This window comes from Diabrotica virgifera, chromosome 3 (genome assembly GCF_917563875.1).
Source record: "Diabrotica virgifera virgifera chromosome 3, PGI_DIABVI_V3a".
Lineage (NCBI taxonomy): Eukaryota > Metazoa > Arthropoda > Insecta > Coleoptera > Chrysomelidae > Diabrotica > Diabrotica virgifera.
This window is the reverse complement of record NC_065445.1, coordinates 47801931-47827853: the sequence shown is the minus strand read 5'-3', so window position 1 is coordinate 47827853 and position 25923 is coordinate 47801931. Positions and strand designations below refer to the sequence as shown.

Here is a 25923-nt window from a genome sequence, read left to right as displayed (position 1 = left end):
AAATTACTTAAAAAAGCATTAAATTTGAGCGCAAACTGGCATTTAAAAACTTGAACCATCTCCATACATCAAACTGTAAGTCAAAGGATGTTGCGACATGTACAATGGATTTTATATCAAGTTATCTGTGGATTATAGTTTATGATTTCACACACGATTTAGTTGTAATATTTCGATATATACCTATATTTCGCAAAACAAAAACATATACTCCATTATATCTGTTATGAGACACTTTTTATTAAGCAATGTAAGGCGTGACAAGTCATTTGAAAGCTTATTTTATAAACCATTCAAGACGTTAACCAAGTTTTATCATTCTCTCTGAACTTTCACCATGACCAAAATAATATAAATTTAGAAACATACTAAAACAACGCTAACTAAGTAACGCACGTTAAAAATTGTTTTTTTAAACGAACATTGTATAAACTTGTGTTTGAAAAGTTTAATGGGAACTGTGTTAATAAACATAGCTAATTGGGACAATTAAATTACCTACTTTAAAATAAATTGTACCAGAAATTATGTAAGAGAAAAAACCACTTTTGAATACACAAAACATCATTTTAGTAAATAACAAGACGAAAATATACATACAGCAAAATGTCGAAAGCATCAAATGTTCTCATTTTTCTTCTTCTAAGTTAAGGCGATACACACATGTAACACCGTTGCCATATCTTCAATTTTTTCATACTATCACTTGCTATCACATTACATGCATTACAAATAGTTTTGAAACACCAATAAAGTAAAGTTTTTTATATTGTTTTTTAATACAAAAGCTCAAAAGAGGCATTTTAAATCAAAGTTAAAACATTTTTATAAAGAAGAAGATCAACTGATAACATTTTAATTTATTGGTGTTTCAAATTTATTTTTTAATTTATTATGATCATTCATCTATTTGAGTTATTTATTTATCAACTTTTTTATAATTAAAATGTCTCTTTTGAGCTTTTGTATTAAAAAACAACATAAAAACTTTATTGGTGTTACAAAACTATTTTTTAAATGCATGTAATGTGATAGTATGAAAAAATTGAGGATATGGCAACGGTGTTACACTGGGCGCACTAATATGCAACCTGCCCCGATACACCTTTGTTCAATACCTTGTTTTTTCCATTAAACTCTAATATGATCATCTCTGAACCGAAATAAAACGTAAGCTGTCTTCATTTAATATTTTTATGTTTGGAGTATTCTTTTTCGTGATTACCATTGTTTTTGCTTTCTTTGCATTAATTTTAAAACCCTATTTTTCACCCTTGCTCACTACTTCAATTCTTCTTCTTGATATACCCATCCCTGCAATCATCATGGCATCACTTTATCTGCAGCAACGCGGAAAAGCTGCACATTTGTTGTGTTGAACCAGGTTCTGAGGTTCTTTAACCAGGATGTTCTTCTTCTTCCCTCACTACCTCAATTCTTGTTCTTGATATACCCATCTCTGCAATCATCATGGCATCACTTTATCTGCAGTAACGCGGAAAAGCTGCACATTTGTTGTGTTGAACCAGGTTCTGAGGTTCTTTAACCAGGATGTTCTTCTTCTTCCCCCACTACTTCAATTCTTCTTCTTGATATACCCATCTCTGCAATCATCATGGCATCACTTTATCTGCAGCAACGCGGAAAAGCTGCACATTTCTTGTGTTGAACCAGGTTCTGAGGTTCTTTAACCAGGATGTTCTTCTTCTTCCTGGACCTCGCTTTCCAAATATTTTCCTTGCAGGATGGCTTGTAAGCGGGTATATCTGGATTCATTTTGCATTATGTATCCAAAGTGTTACAAGTTTCTAAATTTGATGGTGGTCCTGTCGGTTTTTCTTCATTTTTCTGAGGGCGTCCTCATTTGTGACCCGGACAGACCACGGGATTTTAAGAATTCTCCGATATAGCCACATCTCAAATGCTTCCAATTTTCTGCACATATCTTCGTTCAAGGTCCACGATTTAACACCATAAAAAAGAACAGAACTACATACTTTGATACTACTGCAATAAAATAAAGTATTCAAAAATTAAACGTATTTGAATTAAAAACCAATTACGCTAGATAACCCGACAAATCACCAAAAAATTTAACGATAAAAGTGTAAAATAAAACACTTTTCACGCTAAACTGATGTGACGTCGAAAAATTTATGGGAATTTGGCATGGAAACTTGTAAATTTAATACCGTTGCTACTCGCGAGTGTAACTCAATAAAGCAATCCTGTATTCAGCTAACACGTTAATGTTCGATTGTATTTGGAAATATGTAGTCAATTGATTTCAATTTTCCATGTTGTATAGTATGCTTTGAATGGATTTCCTAATACATTTAGATTGGTTAAAGCGTGAATAATACCCAACTAAAAATATTGCTATTCTGTATCAAGACGTAGAAATGAAGGAAACTGATTTAAACGTAGAAAATTTCTATGTACAATTCACTGAAAGAAATACAGTAGAACCCCGAAAATCCGAACTAATTGGGGGGACAGCCTGTTCGGATTCCGAAAAGTTCGGATTATCCGAAATTTAGCCTAACTAGTAATTCAAAGCTTTCATTGTCGTTGATTTCGAGTTGCAAAACGTTCTCGCAAGAGTGTGGACAATATTTTTGGACTCAAATTGACTATACCGCAGCACATCAAAGAAACATGAAACGTAAATTACGTTTCATGGAAATAAAACACTGCTAAACAAATAGACGTCCGGCCATTTATGAAACTTTCCGAAAATAAAAATGTGTTATGAGCATGAATCACACTCGTTTCATTTGTAGGCGGACTTCAAGATTTGTTTAGCCGTATTTAATTTTCATGAAACGTGTTTTACGTTTCATGTTTTTCGTTTCATGTTTCGTTGTTGTGCGGCTTGTCTAAGGGAACCGAAGTAGGTTTACGTTTAACCTTTATAAGCATGCACTACTATTAAAGTACGTATTTATTTTTAAGAAATTTTAAATGTCAAAGTCCTATTAATCCTACATTGTTCAATTTTCTGGCCTTATTCTGTATAATAAACATGTTTTTAACTTTTTGTTCTGAATTTTTAAATTTTGTTCACTTTCCGTTGGTTCGGATTTGCTGAAAGTTCGTGTTAGCGGGGTTCGGATTTACGGGGTTCTACTGTAGATAAACAATTTGGCGGTCAATAGACTGCATGCTGAAGAGCTATGTGATATGTGTGCAACGTTACTAGAGTGGATACAGTGTCAGTACAGCTATCCAGAGTCACATTCTGGATAGCTGTGAAAAATATGACCCTTTTTCCAGCGAACCTTAAAACGGACACGCGCCAACTCGTAACTTTTAATGACAAAAATTTTCAAATCAAAATGTACACCGGCCAATTTGTAACTTTTCTATTACCTGACCTCGCAACTCGAAACTTTCTTCAGGTGAATTCGAAACCATTGATTAAATCTAATACCTTAAATATAAACCGAATGTTTCTTGGTTTTCTTAGAAACATTATATTTGTATTATATTATGTACCTATAAAAAATAGCAAAATTTGAATTATCTTAATAAAATAATTGAAACAATATTATAGTGTTTCATTAACACGTGTTATAAATATTATTTCCATCAAGTATAGCTCTACACGAGCTTGGTTTTTATCAAGTAATTCTAAATTCAATATTTAGATGTTTAGCAATGATAAATTATTTAAATCCATCTGATAATTTAAAAGCAAAGAGATTTTCCATATGTTTATTTCAAGTCTAAACGATTATACCTTTATTTAGTTACGAATACACCGGTAGTTGATTGGTTACTTAAAAATTTCCTGAGGGCCAGAGTTACCAATTGGCCTGTAATTAGGATGGGGGATTAAAATAGTTACGAATTCACCGGGACCCCCTTAAAACCCGTAAGCCTGGATTCTATTGTACGCCCTTAAAAGATGAGCACTGTTAAACTTAAAAAGGAGTACACCAAATTGAAACAGCTGGTCAGTGCCATGTAATGTGAGTTATTGCAAAAATTATGTAACTACAATAGAAAGAAGGTATTTAAACCCACATTGCATTTTATTGAACATAAACAGCCATTACAATCTCCTTATTATGTATCACCGACTTAACTACCATCTCCTAATCTACCACCATTTAAAAACTGGTATGACTCTTAATCGCTATTTGATAAAATGCAATTGTTTATGACAGTGATAATTGAAATTTACATAGAGCATATGCCAGCAACATGTGCATGTGCACGGTTAAACGAACCACTAGGCACAGTGAAAACGACGATAAAATTATATAGATACTTAGCTGACGTCGTAACGCTTTAGTATTTTTTATTGCTTTAAAACAAACTTGGAGAAGGTCTGCTTAATATCAAATTGAATAAATGTGTAACTAACTGATATAAGTACTACGGATACAAGTAATATACAAATATACATACAATATTTTATGTGACAGTGAAGTTATGAGAGAAAATTAAGTAATAAATTATATAACTTGTGATTTTACCCGTCGCTGTGCGACGGGGATATAATCAATTGCCCCCTACGGTCACTGCACTCATTTTTTTCTTCCTCCTATTTTATCGTATCCCCCTAAAAGTTTTTCAAACTTCCTCTATTTCTTTGGCCCCCTTCTATTTTTTTCTGGCTCCTTCCTATTTTTCTTTCACTTTCCAATTTTTCCTGACCCTGCATATTTTTTTTACCCTCTAATATTATTTTTATTCTGACGCCCTCTAATTTTTTTCTTCCTAAATTATTTTTATTATACATACAGTCCCTGGCCATATTATTATGACCACCCATGAATTTTTACAAAAATCAACTATTCCACTAGGTACGTTTTGTTTAAAATATGATTTTTACATTTAATTTTGTTATGTAATATTAATGTTATACATTAAGAGTAAACAGTAGCGATCAACAGGTAGCAACAAAATATAACTTCGGGAGATAGTATCATAAACTTTGGCAACAGTGGTAATCTTTGACATTATCTAAGATTAATATTTTGACAATATCATAGACGCGCTAAATGGAAGTAATAGAAAACGATTTTATTATTAATAAAATAGATATTTATAAAAATAAACCAAAATGGGTGAAAATTTTACGTTAAGATAGGTATTTAGAAAGGTATTTGCATGAAATATCTAATAATAAAACAATAATAAATAATCATTTTTTTTGTTGTAAAGCGTATGAAGAATGTATGAAGAATTTTGTGGGACTTGATATAAGACATTTCTTAAGCATTAAATCACATTCATGGTAAATTGTTGATATAAAGAGATATTAAACTGTCCAATGTTATGGTAGGTACATGGCAACTATTTTAAATTAACCGATTTTGTCACTTTGTTTGATCCAATTTGATTTTATTGACTTTTTAATCATTTATAAGATTAAAAATAATAAAAGATAAAAAGTTCAGGATTGAAAAATTAAAAAAAAATCTTACTGATAGGAATTCGAACTCATTCGCGGTCAACGTAAATAATTAATAGACGCGAAGATAGCTGCAGTTTTTAGTGACGTCACATTCTTTCACCTTTTAAACCATTCTTGGATTTCTTCAAATGATTCACAGTCGAAATTTGCTAAAGCGATTCAGTTATTTTGAAACTGTTATAAAAAATATGTAAAAAAAATAAAATGACGTTGGTTACACGTCATTTAATGTTTACAATTAGCTCATTAGGCTTTTATAAGATCAGATTTTAATAATACAGTTTACAATAGTGTGAGTCCAAATAAAATGTTTTTATGCCTCAATTTTGAAATCTTTTTACAACTACTATAATCTACTGTAATCCTCTAAAATGCTTTATTGCAACGTACCAATATTTCAACTTCAAATTCTATCAACATCATCGATTTTCTTAAAATGTGAAGTTGTCAACACGTTCAAAGATATTACTTCCAAAGACTATTTCTCGTTCCTCGTTTTTGCTTTATGCAGGGCAGCTTTATCCATTAGGCAATATAGGCAGTTGCCTAGGGCGGCACATTATGAGAGGGCGGCAAGAATACTGTACAAAAGATATTTGTATATAAAAATTATGGATCTGGGTTCTGTCATTAAAGATTATGAAGTTTTTTCAAATTACTTTAGTGCAAGGAAGTCAAAAAATTGTGTCAAATAAAACAAATATGTATAAAGAAATAAGAAAGTGGAAAAGAAAAATTCAATTTGACGAGGAGGCCGATGATGAACTAAACTTTTCAGCTAGTGATGAGATGAAAATCCACACATTCTATATTATAATCGACACTCTGATAAGACACCTGAATAGACATCTGGAATCTTATCGACTTATTTATCAACGTTTTCGTGTTATTAACAGATTTGCCAAAATTAAGCAATGAAGAAATTATTAAAGAAGCTGAAAATCTGATACAAAATAAAGACGACCAAGATACATCATTCATACATGAATGGGTACATCTGCATTTACTTAAAGGGTCGTTTGGATTTTGGATATCACAATAAAATCACCAATTGACATAAGAAGAGTTAGTGCAGTCACTGAATGTGGATATGAGCTATTACCTCCGATTTCGTTGAACCTCCATCGATTTGCATGACAATTGGTGAGTGGTTAGAGGATATCTCAAGGAACAAAAGTGACATGGTGTTAAATTGCGCTTTTACCCTGGGGGCGAATGCCACCTCTTCTCGGGGGTGAACATTATTTTATTAAAAATATCCCCAAAATTAGATAGTGGGACAAATTATAAGCAAAATTTGTTACTTAAAGTTATTGAAATTACTTTTTGAGTTATTAAAGATCAACGATTTTAATTTTTCGTGATAAAAATGCATGTTTTTAACCGATTTTTCATAAATAACTCAAAAACTATAAGATTTTACCAAAAAGTTATTATTACCAAAATTGAAGCTAATAAAAAATGAAATAAACTCCTTACTGGAAAAACCTTTTAATGTTAACTAAAAGTGAGTTATAATAGGTAATTGAATGTATATTTTTTTCGGTGAGTACCCAAATCTAAGTACCTATTCAAGCTTAAATAACGGGAAAATGATGCATTTTATAACATAACCTTATTAAACATTTGTCAAAGTACTTAGAAATATCTATAAAATGAGCCCCCGAACAAGTTGATAGCATTAAAATGTATGCACCAAATATTTTTCAAAATCTATCTTTTAAAAACTTTTACAAATAAGTTATTGTTTTTTTTTAAATAACTCCATTAATTTTTACGATATCAGGTTTGCCTAAAAACTATTTGAAAGTAAATTTTAATGGCTATTAAACCAAGTTGACCTACTCTTTTTTTAAATAAAAGGTTGAATGGCCCCGGTTACATGGTTCTCGCAGCAAAATTTAAGCTTTAAACGTTTCTATCTCGGTTATTTTTTACCCTACAGAAATGGTAATCAGGTAAAATATTTGATACAGAAAAAGCTAAAATTTGGTTATACATATATCACTTTTTACGTATATTGAGTATTTTTGGCGTTATTATCAAAAGAAAATGAAAATTACGATAATTTTAAAAATTTAGATTTTTTTTTTTAGTTCTTTAAGTGAGGAGTGTATTCAGATTTTTATTATCTTTAATTTTGGTAATAATAACTTTTTTGTAAAAGCTTTTAGGTGTTGAGTAATACGTGAAAAACAGCTTTAAAACATGCATTTTTACGAAACAAATAAAATCTTTGATCTTTAATAACTCAAAAAGTATTGATTTATATTAATAACTTTATATAACAAATTCTGCTTAGAGTTTGTGTCTCTATCGATTTACGGGATTATCTAAAAAGTAATAATTTTCACCCCTGAGATGGGGTGGCATCCACCACCACGGTAAATGCTCAAGTTGGCATCATGTCACCTTTGTTCCTTGAGGTATCCTCTAACATCTCACCAATTTTCAAGAAAGTCGATGGAGGTTCAACGAAGTCGGAGGTGAAAACCTTCAATGACTGCACTAAGTGGATTGAAAGATATTTTCCCTAATTTTGACATTGCTTTGCACATTTATTTGTTCATCTCAGTTGCCAACGTGTCCGCTGAGAAAATGTCAAGAAATAAAAATAATTTCCCATCAAGTATGATGCAAGAACGTGTTAACAATTTGTCGATTTTGTTAAGAAAAAATTTTTTTTTAAAAGTCTTTTTTTGAAAAGAATTCTCGGATGTGATCGAACTGGAGTGACGATTTTTTCTGTTATAGGTATATAAACATCGCGATCGTACATAGTTTAAATCCATTTTTAGTGTATTCTTATTTAAATAAAAATTTCGGCAATTTTTTTTTCGCAAAAGTGGTAGGTACATGTTTGAAGGGCGGCTACTAGAGAATTGCCTAGGGCGTCAATTGACCTAAACGCGGCCCTGGCTTTATGATCCATGCACCAACATGTCCTTGATTTTGTCTTCGTTGATGACTAGACCGACCTTTTTTACGGCCCTTTCCAATGCTGGGAAATATTGCTCGACATCTCACTCGCTACACTTTCTTGTGTCAATGTCATCAGAATATGCTAAAATTTGTATTGATCTATTTTAAATAATATCGTCGTCTCTAATTCATGTGTGTCGGACCGCATTTTCCAATGCAATATTAAATAGGAGGCAAGCCAGGGCATCCATTTGTCTAAGTCCATCTTTTTATATTACAATTTACGACAAACACAAGTTCATTTTCCAATTAGTATAGAATATCTAATAAGTTGTCATAAAATAGAAATATTTATATTACTCATAAACTACTTGAAAGAAACAAATACAGTGGAACCCCGATAAGCCGGCCTCCGATAACCCGGAAGTCCGGCTAACCCGGACCGATTTTCATCAGTCAAAACAAACATTTTTTCAGTTTGACTGAGTTTTTTACCAAGAAATGAACAATACTTTATACAACTGTACGTAATTTAGATGTCTTGTCCATATGTATTTCATGTTTTTCAATATTTCAATGGAGTTTACCTGTAAGTATACAGTATTTTATTAATTTTTACCATATTCTCCGGCTAACCCGGATTTTCGATAACCCGGATCGGCCGCGGTCCCGATTAATCCGACTTATCGAGGTTCCACTGTATAGTCATTTAAGTGAAATACGTATAAATATAACAAAACTAATAAATTGAGGTAAAAATAAAATAAAAATCTGTGGCTAACGGACTCGCATCCAAGCCATTTTTTCACACACACACACACACACACACACACACACACACACACACACACACACACACACACACACACACACACACACACACACACACACACACACACACACACACACACACACACACACACACACACACACACACACACACACACACACACACACACACACACACACACACACACACACACACACACACACACACACACACACACACACACACACACACACACACACACACACACACACACACACACACACACACACACACACACACACACACACACACACACACACACACACACACACACACACACACACACACACACACACACACACACACACACACACACACACACACACACACACACACACACACACACACACACACACACACACACACACACACACACACACACACACACACACACACACACACACACACACACACACACACACACACACACACACACACACACACACACACACACACACACACACACACACACACACACACACACACACACACACACACACACACACACACACACACACACACACACACACACACACACACACACACACACACACACACACACACACACACACACACACACACACACACACACACACACACACACACACACACACACACACACACACACACACACACACACACACACACACACACACACACACACACACACACACACACACACACACACACACACACACACACACACACACACACACACACACACACACACACACACACACACACACACACACACACACACACACACACACACACACACACACACACACACACACACACACACACACACACACACACACACACACACACACACACACACACACACACACACACACACACACACACACACACACACACACACACACACACACACACACACACACACACACACACACACACACACACACACACACACACACACACACACACACACACACACACACACACACACACACACACACACACACACACACACACACACACACACACACACACACACACACACACACACACACACACACACACACACACACACACACACACACACACACACACACACACACACACACACACACACACACACACACACACACACACACACACACACACACACACACACACACACACACACACACACACACACACACACACACACACACACACACACACACACACACACACACACACACACACACACACACACACACACACACACACACACACACACACACACACACACACACACACACACACACACACACACACACACACACACACACACACACACACACACACACACACACACACACACACACACACACACACACACACACACACACACACACACACACACACACACACACACACACACACACACACACACACACACACACACACACACACACACACACACACACACACACACACACACACACACACACACACACACACACACACACACACACACACACACATCTCAAAAGTTATAGAATTCTCTCCCTGTATCATAATAACACTGGCTTTTAAGTTAGAAATTGCCATTCTCGTTAATCAGATAAGTTTTTCTGGTATACCAAACTAACGTATTGATTGATATAATATGTAGGTAAAGTACTTATGTCAATGCTGTAATCCTGCAGAATTCTTTAGATTTCTAGCTTTTCCCCCTCTATCATATCGAGACATAATATAACTTATTGCACTTACACAAATTTTTACATTGTGGCTAGATAATTAATTATTGTACTGAGCAATTAAATTGATGCTATGAAATATAGTTGTTTTAAATTTAATCTATTAATAAATAATTCTTAATTGCTTGTAACGTCATAGTTGGTTTAGATTAATATAGGTTATTATGACAGACAGTTACACACTATAAGTATAACTAACGACATATCCAAACAAACCATTTTTTGCTCTAGTTTAGACGACACAGTTGTATTTAGATTTATAAAAGCAAATAATCACAAAAAAAAACAAAGTGACATAAAGTTGTTGCTTTAACATTATCCTTTTCACAATGATTTTTTAATAGGGAACTTGAATAAAATTTTAAATTAGAAAAAAAATGCTATAACTCACAACAGCACATAATTTAAAATTTAGGTCAAACAAAAAAGTTGTTTTTGTCTTTCGTTTGGCCCCTAAACGAAAGAACATTCAAATTGTAGCAGCCAGCCCAAAAGGAGGCCTGATTGGTCGTGACGTTATATTATTATAAAATTCGAGATTCGCGCAATTAATTCATTATCTTTGATATCCGTTTACTTGTTGCAATCATTTTATGGTGTACCTCGGTTTTATAAATCTTTAGATAGTTGCTGTGAACGATATATTTCATAATATTTGAGTGTTTTTGTTGAGACAATTTTTTTAAAATGACTGAAGAGGTTTTTTCTAAAGGGCAGTAGGTATGTTAACTTACCCATTAAGTATGAACATAAATCTTTATTATTATGATTAGTTTATTTTAATTTTACAGTAAAAACAGTTCCAGAAAAATATTGTGTAGGTATTAAATATCATTCAATCTGTTATTCACATTTACCAAAATATACCTAAAGTTATATTTTCGTTTTGTTTAAAATTGATTTAATTAGAAAACTATTAAGCAGACAACAGATATTAAACTTACATTTAAAAAAATGATCTCACATAAATCAAGACTTTGGGAATTAACTGAAAATTTCCTTTCAGTGTGCATTTTAATCGGCCAATAAATATTTTGTTGGGGTTTTTAATGGTTCTACTTTAACACGATGGTACTAAAACAACAATTGAATATCTACTTTTAATTTCCATAATAAACACACACACAACACAATAATCCAATAAATGATATATAATTCAACAGAATGATATATAATTTTACATTAAGCGTCCTCTATAGGGACTCGCGAAGTAGATCGACGTTCAGCGAGCACAAGAGTGTAGAGAGGTACTTCATGCGACTTTGCTTCGCCTCGGGCTACTTCCATTCTGTGTTGGTTTCTGCAACCGAGTCAAAGGATTCGAAGTTAGTTTCTCCCCGCGCGAATGTGTTCCTCGAAGTTGAACGAGTGTGTAAAGATGCACTTCGGATAACTTTTCCTAGTGCTTCGTCGAGGAACTTCCCGAGAGTGTAGAGCTTGCTTTAGACATGAATATGACGTCACAAGGTTTCGCGCGCTTTTTCGATCGTTTGAAATGATTTAAATACACAGAAGATTTTAAATTTGTACTTTTTAAGTTATTATAAGGTTTTGAGGCGTGAAATTTTGGAAATCTCATTTTTAAACGAAACTAAACACTATTCTGTAATAAAACAAAAATGTGCAAATTCCCTATTATAAAAACAGTCGTCCTGAAAAAAAAAAGAAACCTTTTACCGCCTGGTTACGTAATAATTTTAAAATCTTTAACTTTAAAGCCAACATTCAAGTAAACACGGATTTCATAATAATGCTTTCCATTTTGAAGTAATTTTAAAGTCGTAATAAGTGTTCTCTTTTACAGAGCATAAACTCGAATTTCGATAAAAGTTAACCTCGTTCTCTTCTCCCGTTAATGAAAACGGTAATTTTAAGGTTTTATTGAGCGTTAATTTTTATTTTACTACTTTGTTGAATGGTCTTTATTTGAAAATAAATATGAAGGCGTATAATTGTCCCACATCTAGTTCATGCATTGATACTTTTTACGTTGATACTCAATATACTCTTAATACCATGCACATTGAAAATAATACTGTCACTATACGAAATTTATCATTTTTTAAGTATATTAAAAAATGATAAATTTCGTATAGTGACAGTATTCTTTTCAAAAGATTGATGAACGGCTGGACTCGTCTACCTGATTTTTAAACGTACTTTACAGGTCGAGATTACTTTTCTTACTAAGATAATTTCCGATAATTTCACTGCTCATCAAGTGGGCGTGCCGATTGTAGAATTTTAAAAGTTGTTCCTAGTTTTGACAAACTGTACATGAGCTCGAGCAGTTACGTAACCTGTATTTTGCCAAAACTGTTGCAACAAATTTGCGTCAGTTTAAACGATTTTAGTTTTGTACATAAGACATCGTCTCTAGCTATTTTTGATAAACAAAATATGTTTTCATTTTTGTTATTCCTTTGCTGCCATAATCTTTAGCTTTTTAAAATTCCGAATGCCACATTTCTGTATAGAAATATATGTACGTTACACAGTAAGATTAATTATCAAAGAAATGTATCAACATATGCGGTTCACATCTCTGATGTCTCAAAGGAGTATGAGATAACGAGAAAATAGTGTTGGATCTTAGAAACTTCTATGCACGTATCTTTATTATCGGAACTTACCGTGAAAGATTTTAGAAATAAGGAAATTGTTTCGTCAAACTTTTTAGTTTGCAGGGGCATGGTGCAGCATTAGCGAGTAGCAAGGTAAACCATTTGTGAATGATAAGTCATATAGCTCTCACAACGCAAAATGTGAGAAACTAAGACTGAGCAAAATGTTTTAGGGTATATGTATGTTGTAATACAGAATGGGCTCGAAGGACCATGTCTAAATCTTCGGGCTCAGTGGAGGATTATCTTCAGTTATTGAAACACCAATAGCACTTAGATTATTTATTGATAGCGGTAGACACCAGGGTAGTTACCCCGAGAGAACGTTGTGGTACTGATATGTGGCTTGTACGCGAATTAGTTGAAGACTCTATAATGAAGCTACATGTTGAATGAATTTAAAGGCACATCTGGCCTGGTTGACTCGATTCTAATGAATGATTCTAAAATGTATATTCTTTCTCAGCGGTGGCACCAGTATTGGTGTCAGGCCACGCGCTGAGTATGTTTACAAAAATATTGAGAACAAAGAAATATATTCGATCATCAAATTAAATATGCAATTGCCCGAATTATTGTTTACAAATTGCAATTCGTGAGCTAAATTAGAGACCCGCACATGTAATTATACAATAACAAATTGGTTCATGTGATATACGGGGTGATAAAATTATACTGTTAAATATCGGATATGAATAATCATTGTTTGATATTTGACAGTGATCCTAGATCACCGATGAGATTAGAGGGACTTAAAAACTCCGAGGATTGTGACTTTGCGTGTGCGTACATTTGTATGGAATGTTTTCAAACTGTATGCAGTGCCTGCACTTTTAAAATATTTTTGCCTAGATATTTAGCAAGATAATAATAGTTTTAGCTAAATACACACGATTTATTAGATTGTTACAAGCAATTCAAACAAGTTGTACAATTTTTCACATGCGAAAAATAACTTATTTTTTCGCAACAGATGCTTTTTTGCTCTCTCTTACCTACTGGTTCCCTTAGTCAACTAACGCTTTTTCTCTTTTTGAACTTGATTAAAACGCAAACAGTGACGTGTACATGTGTATCCGCTAAATACAGATTAAAACTAGTTCGATACTTTAAGTAAAATCAAAAATGTTGTGGTAGTATTATTGAACCAATAAATACGAAAGGAACAAAAAGGACACCGCACACAGTTGCAACAATCACCAATGACAGCAAAGTAGAACGAGAAGTTGAAACACGAACACAGGCGGGAAGCAGATTTTTCTTAGCAATGCAAACGAGACGCAGACACAACCACTTGGTCTATAGGACAGCCTAGAAAACGGTGAAACTATGCAGTCATAGAGGATCTGGAGAAAATGGAACTGAGTCAGTGGAAAACAGTGACACAGGACCAACAAGGGTGGAAGGAAGTAAGCACAGCAAATACTCAAGAAGAGTTCAGATGATTGGCAACGTTCGGAACGGATATTTTTAAAACCGCTGCCTTTTTATTTTACAAAAGTCTCAATAATGAAAAAAAATTACCAAAGTTGGTTTATTAAAGCCATATATCTATCGATCATAGTCAAATGGATATTGTCAATTTGAAATAGATAGAAGATATTTTTCGATTTGAAAAATATCTTACTCCGGAATAAAAAAAATTGTAAATTTTTATTTGTTGTACAATAAAAAAAAATTAAAATTCGTTTTTCTAATACTTTTTACTTACGATAAACTTCGTGTCCGGTTAACTTTGCGGTGCAGTGTAGTTTAGCTGGAACGTGCAAGTGGACATGTGTTAATATGTTCTAAATGATCTTGAAAATTTTTCCAAATTACTGGATTATTTATTCTATCATTTGTGTCCGACAGAAAACCAAATCACAGACTATTATCATCCTCATTACACGCATTGGGTGACGCAAGTAACATTTCAATTTTAATAATCTTTAGAACTGCACATTTTTGTTTTTTTTTTTTTCGTGTTATGCCCCGATCGAATATGATCCCGTACCAAGAATCAGTATAACTTCAAACTGAATTGATTAATCTGAAAACAAAACAATGATTGTATTGTGTTCGCCATAGATTTAATGCTAAAAATAACTGTATATTGTAACAGAGATAATTTAAAACTCGGAAAATTGATTAAATAGTTAAAGATCATTCAGCTACATTGAAAGGATTCTATAAGCAGTCTTAATAGATCGAATGACAAAGTATAAAATTGCATACATCGAGGATTATTATCCCTGGTGGCACGGAAGTCACGGCATGCGACAAATATCAGTAAAATGGAAAAGTTGTCTTTTGCAATTATCTTGCGGAGATTGTTATCCTTTCGACCTGATAAATCAGAACGTTGTAAATAGTGCACTGAAAGTAGCATTCGATAAAGTTTGTACTATTTAAACTACATTTAGTGTAGAAATAATAAAATAAATATCCCCATTATCATGAATGTCTTTATCCGATTTTTCAATAAACTCATAATAATAGATAAGGAACTATGGACCTTACGAGACATGTCCAGGAAGAGTAAATTTACAGAGGTGGCAAATAACTGCATGTTGAGGAATAATTATATTATTATGTACAGCAGAACCGATCTCGCTTCCCCAAATCGCTTTGTAACACATCAGCAGTATCTTTATACTATTCTTCAATCTGTCGTACATTTTGTTGAAGCAAAATTTCCGTCCTAAACTTCCACCTTCTTCTGGACTTAATGATAGGACTTTTTATCTAAGTAAGTCATGTTGAAATCATTCAACGGGTGAAATTAATGTTGACCTAGTGCTTATACGAAATATAATATGACTATAAAAAATAGTGGGAAATTACTGTAAGTCATATGAAATACCCCATCACTTCTCATACAGATATTTGAAAAATAATTGGATACGTGATAATTGTGGTTGATTAATTGAAATATAAAATACGTAACAGTTTTGCCTATTTTTTTTTTTTTAATAAACTTATGTAATGAGAAAATTGATGCTAATATAGTATGCTGTCTACCGTCGCGTTTCTACTATAGCTTGCGGTCTACCTAGGGATGCGGTGTATCAAGCTGTATTATATTTACAATACCGACAAAAAAATTTACAAAGTGAATAAAACGTATAAATAGGCTAGATAGAGATCGCAAAGAAATATTATTTTAATTTTACAATTTAATACTGAATAATCAGAATTGAATTTGTCATATCAATTTGCTACTTTAGTTGGGACTAAGCCAATTTTGTGGCTTATTCCCAACTAAAATAGAAAATTGACATAACAAAGTATTAATTTGTAAAATTAAAATAATAATTCTTCTGACTTATGCGATTAATTCATTTTATAAAGGTTGATTTTGTCGGTACTGTATATGTGGGCTAATCACCATAATCTTTTCTCAGAAGGGTTTGCACACAATAATGAAAGGCACCTTTGTAGGCGAAATGTTTATTGCTAAGTACTAACAAACATTTATATACAGGGTGTCCAGAAACTCTACCGACAAACGAAGACAGGTGATTCCTCAGATAATTTTAAGACATTTTAACCCAATTCACCTAGTCCGAAAATGCTTCCTGAGGCAGCTAGAGCTCTTTGAAGATGGCGTCATGTAATTAGTTTTTCTTAAATACCTCCAGAACGCTTCTATTTAGAAAAAGGAAAATTGGTATGCGTATTTACTTTCCATAAATGAATCGATTCCATCCATTGCGAATTTCTAGTACCGGTCATAGGCGTCCGTTTTGGGTAGGGCAACGGTTATTTTATCGCCTAACTTTTTTGTCTTTAATTTTTAAGCCTTTTTTACTCTGAATTATTAAATTGTGAGGTATTCTAGTACTGAAAGGGACTCTTACTTTAAGTCGATAGGATACACCGTTTTCTCTTCTTCACGTGCCATCTCTGCGACGGAGGTTGGCAATCATCATGGCTATTCTGATCTTAGATGCTGCTGCTCTGAATAGTTCGGTTGATGTGCATCCGTACCATTCCCTCAAGTTACGCAACCACGAGATTCGTCTCCTTCCTACACTTCTCTTGTCCTGGATTTTCGCCTGTATTTCGCGTGGAGTCATGGACCTTAACTGAAGCATCACTGAAGAGACTCGAATCATTTGAGATGTGGTGCTATAGACGCATTTTGAGGATTTCCTGGATAGACAGAGTTACCAACGAAGAAGTTCTACATAGAATGGGTAAAGAGCGCGAACTAGTCGTAACCATAAAACGTCGCAAACTGGAATACCTGGTCCATGTAATGCGCAATGAACAACGATATGACCTACTTCGGACCATACTTCAAGGTAAAGTGCATGGGAAAAGAGGTCCAGGACGAAGAAGAATATCCTGGCTGCATAACCTGCGAAAATGGTTTAACTTAACCACTACCGGACTTTTCAGGGCAGCAGTCAACAAAGTCAGAATAGCCATGTTAGTGTCCAGCATCCGTAACGGATAGGCACCATAAGAAGAAGAACCTTTTAGTACTAGAATACCTCACAATTTAATAATCCAGTATCAAAAATGCTTAAAAGTTGAAGACAAAAAAGTTATGCGATAAAATAACCGTTGCCCTATCCAAAACGAACGCCTATGACCGCTACTAGAAATTTGCAATTGATGGAATCGATTCATTTCTGGAAAGTAAATATGTATACAAATTTTCATTTTTCTAAATAGAAGCGTTCTAGAGGTATTTAAGAAAAACTAATTGCATGACGCCATCTGCAAACAGCTCTAGCTCCCTTAGGAAGCATTTTCGGTCTAGGTGAATTGGATTAAAATGTCTTAAAATTATCTGAGGAATCTCCTGTCTTCGTTTGTCGGTAGAGTTTCTGGACACCCTGTATACTACTATTTAGGAATATACAATAAATTTTAAGCAGTTTCTTTACTATTATGCATATAACACCGTAATTTTTTCCCACGGTGCGTAAATATCAACCCCTCTTTTCAAATAAAATGGCCTGGTAGATTTACTTTTATTTTGTTTTACATTTATTTTGCTCCTTAATGTTTATTACTTGTGAATAAAAATTTTTTTCTACAAGAGTTTTCTTACATTTCATTATTTTGTGCAAATCCTTCAGGTAGATCGCACCCCCCGAGGTAGACCGCATACTATTAACCGAACCGTAAAATTTTAATTGTCATTCATATCTAAACTAAAAAAGTCCTATCTGAAAAATTAATAGTTCTTGAGATAACCTATACATTATTAATACTTAGTTAAAAACTCCTATGTATCAAATGTCAATCTTGGGGTTGTTTTAGTGATTGCCAGTGAATGAAAAAAAAAATAATCCTAATGAACTACTTATGTGCAAAAAAGCAATAGTCTGTTTTTTAAAATGAGGATGGCACAGTTTAACTACAAATATGGCTTTTTCTCAAAATTCTAATATCGTTAGATAGGACGTTTTTACTTAGCAGAGCAGTATACACTCCAAAGATCTTCCTTAGGATTTTTTCCCAAACACTTAGTCGCTCTTCTACTACGTTTGCTATCGTCCATCTTTGTATGTCTTGTTAGTTATTTCGATTTTATAAGGTTTTGAAGGGCATACAGACATCTGTTGCTGGCTTGCATCCTATTGTTTATTTCTTGTGAAATTTCTATTGTTTATTTTCTTCAGTTATTGTTGTTCCAATATACTTAAATTCTCTGACGTGCTCAAAGTTAAAGTCTTCGGTGGTGAGGTTCTATCTGATTACATTATCTTTGTTTTGGTTATTGCGGCCTATATACATTGTTATGCTCTGTTATGAGATTGATCAGCATATTCTTATTTTGATTAATTAATCATTTTAATTACTACTTATGGAAAACAAAACCAAAATTAAATAAAATTTTTCAATAAAATTTATTCTCAGGGCTAATTTATTTTAATGTATTACCTTTGGTTTGTGGCTTCTAGTATCTCTAGTTGCTTACTTCATCCAGGACAAAATAAGGAAAATAAATATACTCAATGTCATATAAATTCTATAAATATTATTTATTTATCCAATATACCATAAATATAAGATTTAAATGTATGCTAAGACTCAATTTTGTTGCAACTATTTCTTATCTAATAAATTAATCTTTAATTCTGCTATCTCCTTTTTTAACAAAATTTTCATTTAAATAATTCGTTAGACTGTTCTTACTATTATATAGAAAAAACAAAATTTACTTTTCACCTTTTGAATAGATTACTTATTTCTTCTTTGAATTTATGAATGACTACATTTTGCTATATGTAGAACTGTTCAATAAAAAATAAACAAATATGGTATGCGATATAAAAAACTCTCCGTTTCACAAATAATAATCTGACTAACCTTTTTTTCTCTTCTTTACTTCTTCTCATGGATTGTGTAGTCCTCGATTTTCTCACACGTGCTCCTAGGATGTTGCGAACGATCCTTCTCGTCCAAACTGCTTCACAAACAAACAACAGCACTCGCTTGAAATCTCTCCTCAGTTTTCTCTCTGCTCGATATCTTGTGCAAATTGATACCAACCGGCTACTCGTTCCAGACAGAAACAGGATTCTCTTCGGACACAAGGAGATTTAACTTCTCAACTCGATCAACGATTTCGTTTCAACACGATTCTGCTTACACGGCCGCCAACTTCACCACTTTACACAGACTTCTTACTTTTCAAAAACTGGATTGCTCTCTCCAGATGTTCATTACACCGTGAAACTTTTTTTCTCCTCAAAACCAGATTCAAACACTCTATTCTCCCTCCAACCGTCTCTCCTGCCAATCACAAAACATCCGCTCTACAACATTACATCCCGCCTTTCATTTCTTAAGAACAAATTAATTTTGTATACAACTTTTCTATAAAAAAAAACGATATTCTAAAACTCAACAATTGTGTTTACCGTCTTTCCTTCTAAGAAGCATTTATAAACGTCCTATTTTTCACCTCAAAGCGAATACATGTACTTTCTAATATGACCGTATTAATTGTATAAGTCCGATCATAGAAACATTAATGGCTTATGACTAACTAATACTATTTACAATTTTTGGCCATATACAGGGCGATAAAAATCTATGATCTCGTGGTCTTTGACATAAATTAATTTTCTAATTTTTGCCCATAAAAATTATATAACAACATATATAGTTTTGTTTTCATTGTTTGGGAGTCAAAAATACACCAAAAAGGAATTCAGTCAATTTAACAAACATTAATTTATGTATAGTAGTAAAAATATGCCATAACATATCGAGAGTACCTTTAGGTTTCACCATGTAAAGAAAATTATAAAATAATGCAAAACTACTTACATAGACACATAACCATAGAAAGTATTTGAAAATCGCCAAGTTCATTATCAATGCGTAAGTTTCGTTTTCTGGATCATTTAGTGATACAGCATACCTATACCTACTTGTCCAATATGTTTTAAGGAAACTGTTTTCAAAGAGCTCTTTTTAATTATACGTCAATATAACGATACTCTTATTCAAATCCATTATGTGGTATTATACTTAACCAAGTTAATTTGTTCTACAGGGTCGGCGGCAACGAGTGGGGCCGACGGAGATTACCAATTGGTACAGCACGAGGTGTTGTACTCCATGACCAACCAGTACGAGGTGCTCGAGTTTTTAGGCAGGGGCACGTTTGGACAAGTGGTCAAATGTTGGAAGAAGGGCACCAACGAAATTGTCGCCATCAAGATTCTGAAGAATCATCCTTCGTATGCCAGACAAGTAAGTTAAAAATGTAGCATTATTTATGGTTTTTTAAGGTTCTATTTAGTTTGTAATCTATTAAGTTTCAAGCCATATTCTTCGCATTCTCCAGTAACAATGTCAATTAATAACTGATAACTGTAGTTCTTCCTCACTCAGAACTCACAAGCAACACAGTATCATTCGCAGGTCTCAGATCACTAGGGTTACCATAATTTATTAAGGCCAAATCCGGACAGGGGTAGTCCAGTCCAACGGGTTGTAGAAAATGTAAAATTTGAATTTGACTTTGTTGCTACCTCTACTTTGTACATATATGCGAAATGCATATGGCACAATAAAAAGTACAGCTGTTTCGCTACAATATGCAACTAACATCGAAAATCTCTGCCAGTTTAAAATACATATACACCTAAGTTTTAACATACTTTAGACCTAAGGTGCTGCGCAAAATGAAATTTCTTACCGTTGGACCTAGTATTTTCCATTTTTTTTAGTAAAGAAAAAAATCCGGACATTTCTCATATCCGGACGCCAATCCGGACATGTGTTTTCAAATCCGGACTGTCCGGACGAAATCCGGACGTATGGTAACCCTACAGATCACTGATCTTAATTCCATTGACCGTGATACCAACATCAACACTGACAAGTGCCTCTTAGAGAACATGCTCGGAGTACAAATTAAAAAGCAGTGTTAACAAGATACACCCCTGTCTAATCCCATGGAGAATTTCAATTGATTCAGAAGTATCTAAGATGATTCTGACATTTGCTTTCTGGTGATAGCAGATTTTGCATAATTCTTAAATCTTTGTCGTCTATTCCTACTTGTCCAAGAATTTCCATCAGCTTTCCATGTCTGAACTTTATCGAATACTTTCTCAAATACTATAAAACACATGTACACATGATGATTGATATCTCTACATCTCTGAATCGGTACTTGCATGTGTCTTTCTTGTTTCAACATTATTACGGAAACCAAATTGCTTATAACTAATGTCTCCTTCCATTCTAGTATAAATTCTGGAGTGAATTATCTGAACAAAGATTTTTAAAACGTGACTCACGAAACTGATTGTCCTATAGTCGGAACCACTATGTAGCATTTCCTTTTTTTTTTTTGGAAGAATCCCAAATAGAGAGTTAAACAAATCTTTTGGTATTTTCTCCGTTGCGTATAGTTTATTTAAAAGGATTTTTCCCTTTATTTACAATTATTTTAAGTATTTATTTCTGCTGGTATTTCATCTTGTCCTGTAGCTTTTCTGTTTTTGTGTATTATTTTTATTGCACTTTCTAATAATTTTTCCGTTGTTATTGTAGGACCTGTAATAAAATTTTGTATTTCTTTTACTTTTGGTTTATCGCTAAATATTTCTTTAATGTCTCTTTACATCTTTTTAGTTTATCGATATTGTTTATGGTACGGTTACCTTCTTTTTCAACAAGATTGTAAGATCTTTTATTTCGTATACCAGCAGCATTTTTTTATCTCCTGTAAGTTGGATAGATCGTGCATCTTTTGCAGATCTTCAATTTCCATACATTTCTCAAATCACTTTTCTTTTCCTGGCCGTACTTGTCTTCTTATTTCTTTCCGTATGTCGCTGTATTTTTTATGATCTCGGTTTATAAATTTCCTTCTTCCTTCCTGATTTAAAATTTGATTTTGGGTAACTCGGTAGTAGTTTTGTTTATGATTTAAAATGGTGCAGTTTTTCGAGTTACATATACAGCGTGTAAAAAAATACAGGTCATAAATTAAATCACATGTTCTGGAACCAAAAATAGTTCGAATGAACCTAACTTACATTAGTACTAATATGCACATAAAAAAAGTTACAGCCCTTTGAAGTTACAAAAAGAAAATCGATTTTTTCGAATATATCGAAAACTATTAGAGATTTTTTATTAAAAATGGACATGGGGCATTCTTATGGCAGGAACATCTTAAAACAAAATTATAGTGAAATTTGTGCATTCCATAAATATTTTATGGGGGTTTTGTTCCCTTAAACCCCCCAAACTTTTGTGTACGTTCCAATTAAATTATTATTGTGGTACCGTTAGTTAAATTCAATATTTTTAAAACTTTTTTTGGCTCTCAGTATTTTTTCGATAAGACAATTTTTATCGAGTGGCGGCCTCTTTTTAAACGCTTTTATTTAGTTCAATAGTTTGCGTCAAATCTTTAGACGTTAATTTGACTGCCTTTTCTTTAATGCAAATGAATGAAAATTTGCAGACATATGCATTCGCGGGAACAATACATGAATAGTCAATAAAAAAAATGTTTCATGTTTATTAATTGTTTAAATAAAAAAAACCATTTTAATGGAAAACGCTTAAATTCTCTTGTTTTTTACAATGTAAAAACTTAAAACTTTTACGGATTGTATAGCTAATAGGTTTGTTCGTAGTATGATCCAAACGATCAGCAACCGTTTCCAACCATCAGACGCATGCGCAGTTAACAGTTAGCGCAGCGCAGTTAACAGTTAGAGATCGTAGACTACGAACACGCATGCGTCTGATAGTTGGCAACGGTTGCTGATCGTTCTACGAACAAACCTAATGATATGAACAATACATAATTTCACTTTTTACGTTAATTGTTTACGTTATGCTTCATTAATAAACAATAAAGTTTCAAATTTTTTGCCGATTCAGACTACTTTTCATGTTAGTACATCATATGTTTTATACATATTTTAATAAACATGACGATATATTTTAATGTTTGAAAAGTGTAAGACTAAAAAGTAAAAAATAAAAAAATATGAAAAAAAAATTTTTTTAAGAAACGCTTTTCTTTAGTTACGAGTGACTAAAATTAAAAATAATATAAAAAAATCAACTAAAAAGCAAAAAAATTGAAAAAATCTAACATATTCGTTAAAGACAAGCGTGGGGCGAAAACCGTTTATTCGATGAATACGCGCCACGCTTTTCTTTGACGGATGTGTTAGATTTTTTCAATTTTTTTTATTTTTTGCTTTTTAGTTGATTTTTTTATAATATTTTTAATTTTAGTCACTCGTAACTAAAGAAAAGCGTTTCTTAAAAAAATTTTTTTTCATATTTTTTTTATTTAATATGTTTACATAAAAATTTTATGGGGGTTAAACCCTCCAAATGTTTGTGTACGTGCCAATTAAACTATTACTGCGATACCATTAGTTAAATACAGCGTTTATAAAACTTTTTTGCCTCTTTGTATTTTTCTGATAAAGTACCTTTTATCGAGATGTGGCTTCTTTTTTAATATGGTTCAAAATATACCTAAAAATGTAAATCATAAATAAATTTTCATATTATTACAAAGTATCCATAATCGTACGTTACCATATACAATTATGTGGTGGATTTGAAAAATATTCAAAATGTCTCGATAAAAACTCGACTTTTCGAAAAAGTACTAAGAGGCAAAAAAGTTTTTAAAACATTGTGTTTAACCAATGGTACTACAATAATAATTAAATTGGAACGTACACAAAAGTTTGGGGGAGTTTAAAGGAACAAGTCCCCCATAAAATTTTTATGGGATGTCTAAATTTCACTATAATCTTTTCTTAAGATACTACTGCCATAAGAATGCCACATGTCCATTTTCAATAAAATATCTCAAATAGTTTTCGATATATTGGAAAAAATCGATATTTATTTTGTAATTTCAAAGGGCTGTAACTTTTTTTATGTGCACATTTGTACGAAGGTAAGTTAGGTCCAATCGAACTATTTTTGGTCCCAGAATACGTGATCAAATTTATGACCTGTATTTTTGTTACTCCCTGTATACAGTGCTAGTCAAAAGTTCCCTTTCCCCTCGTATCTTTTGAACGGTTATACTTATCATAGTGAAAGTTGGAGGGAGGAAATAAACGGACGTAGCCTTCTCAAACAGTAATAGTAACAGGTGACAGATGACGTTACAGACGTTACTTTGACCGACACTTTTAAATGGGACGTTATGGGAAGTGACATTTCGTTAGCAAGGTATTGAAAATGCCTATTCAATCAACTAATTGTGTTTCGGTTTGAGTTGATTTTAATAAATAAATTAAATAAAAATAAAATTGTAGTTTCGCACTTAATTAATAAAGATTCAAACCTATGGTTATCCGCCTATGGTTATTTGTCAAAACAGTTGACGTTTTTCTATTCTCTTGTTGTTTTTACGTCAACGTCAACTTTTTTGACAAATAACCATAGCGGACGTTTGAATATTTATTAATTAAATGTGAAACTACAATTTTATATTTATTAAATTTATTCATCAAAATCAACTTCAACCCAAACAAAATTAGTATGATTGAATAGGTATTTTCAATACCTTTCAAACAAGGTATTAGTTGCCGTAAGGTCCCATTTTTTAAATTGTCGGTCAAAGTGGCTCTGTAACGTCATCCTTCACTATTACGTCACCTCTTATGACTATTTGAGAAGCCTACGTCCATTTATTTCCTCCCTCCAAATTTCACTATGATAAGTATAACCGTTCAAAAGATACGAGGGGAAAGGGAACTTTTGACTAGCACTGTATGTATAAACAATTACAAACTAAAAAAACTGAAAACTAAAGATTTTCAAGGGTCGAAATCACAAATATAAAAAGTATTTTTGGGAAATTATTGAATGCCTAAATTCAATTCAAACATTCTTCTATCAGCTCCCGATAAAAAATTTTAGCTGGTTTTATTCTGAAACATTGTT

The 25923-nt window shown here is 33.1% G+C and overlaps 1 protein-coding gene across 3 annotated transcripts in view; it reads left to right on the top strand.

Annotated features, from left to right (window-relative positions):
• The window catches only part of LOC114325820 (homeodomain-interacting protein kinase 2), a 273933-nt gene that overhangs the window by 133952 nt on the left and 114058 nt on the right, over positions 1 to 25923 (top strand). For all 3 annotated transcript variants that reach the window (XR_007697026.1, XM_028273951.2, XM_028273950.2), the window contains exon 4: positions 21023 to 21222. Coding sequence is in view for 2 of the 3 variants with exons in the window: in XM_028273951.2 (XP_028129752.1) it covers positions 21023 to 21222 (200 nt within the window). In the remaining variant the exon portion in view is untranslated. The remainder of the gene's footprint in view (positions 1 to 21022; positions 21223 to 25923) is intronic.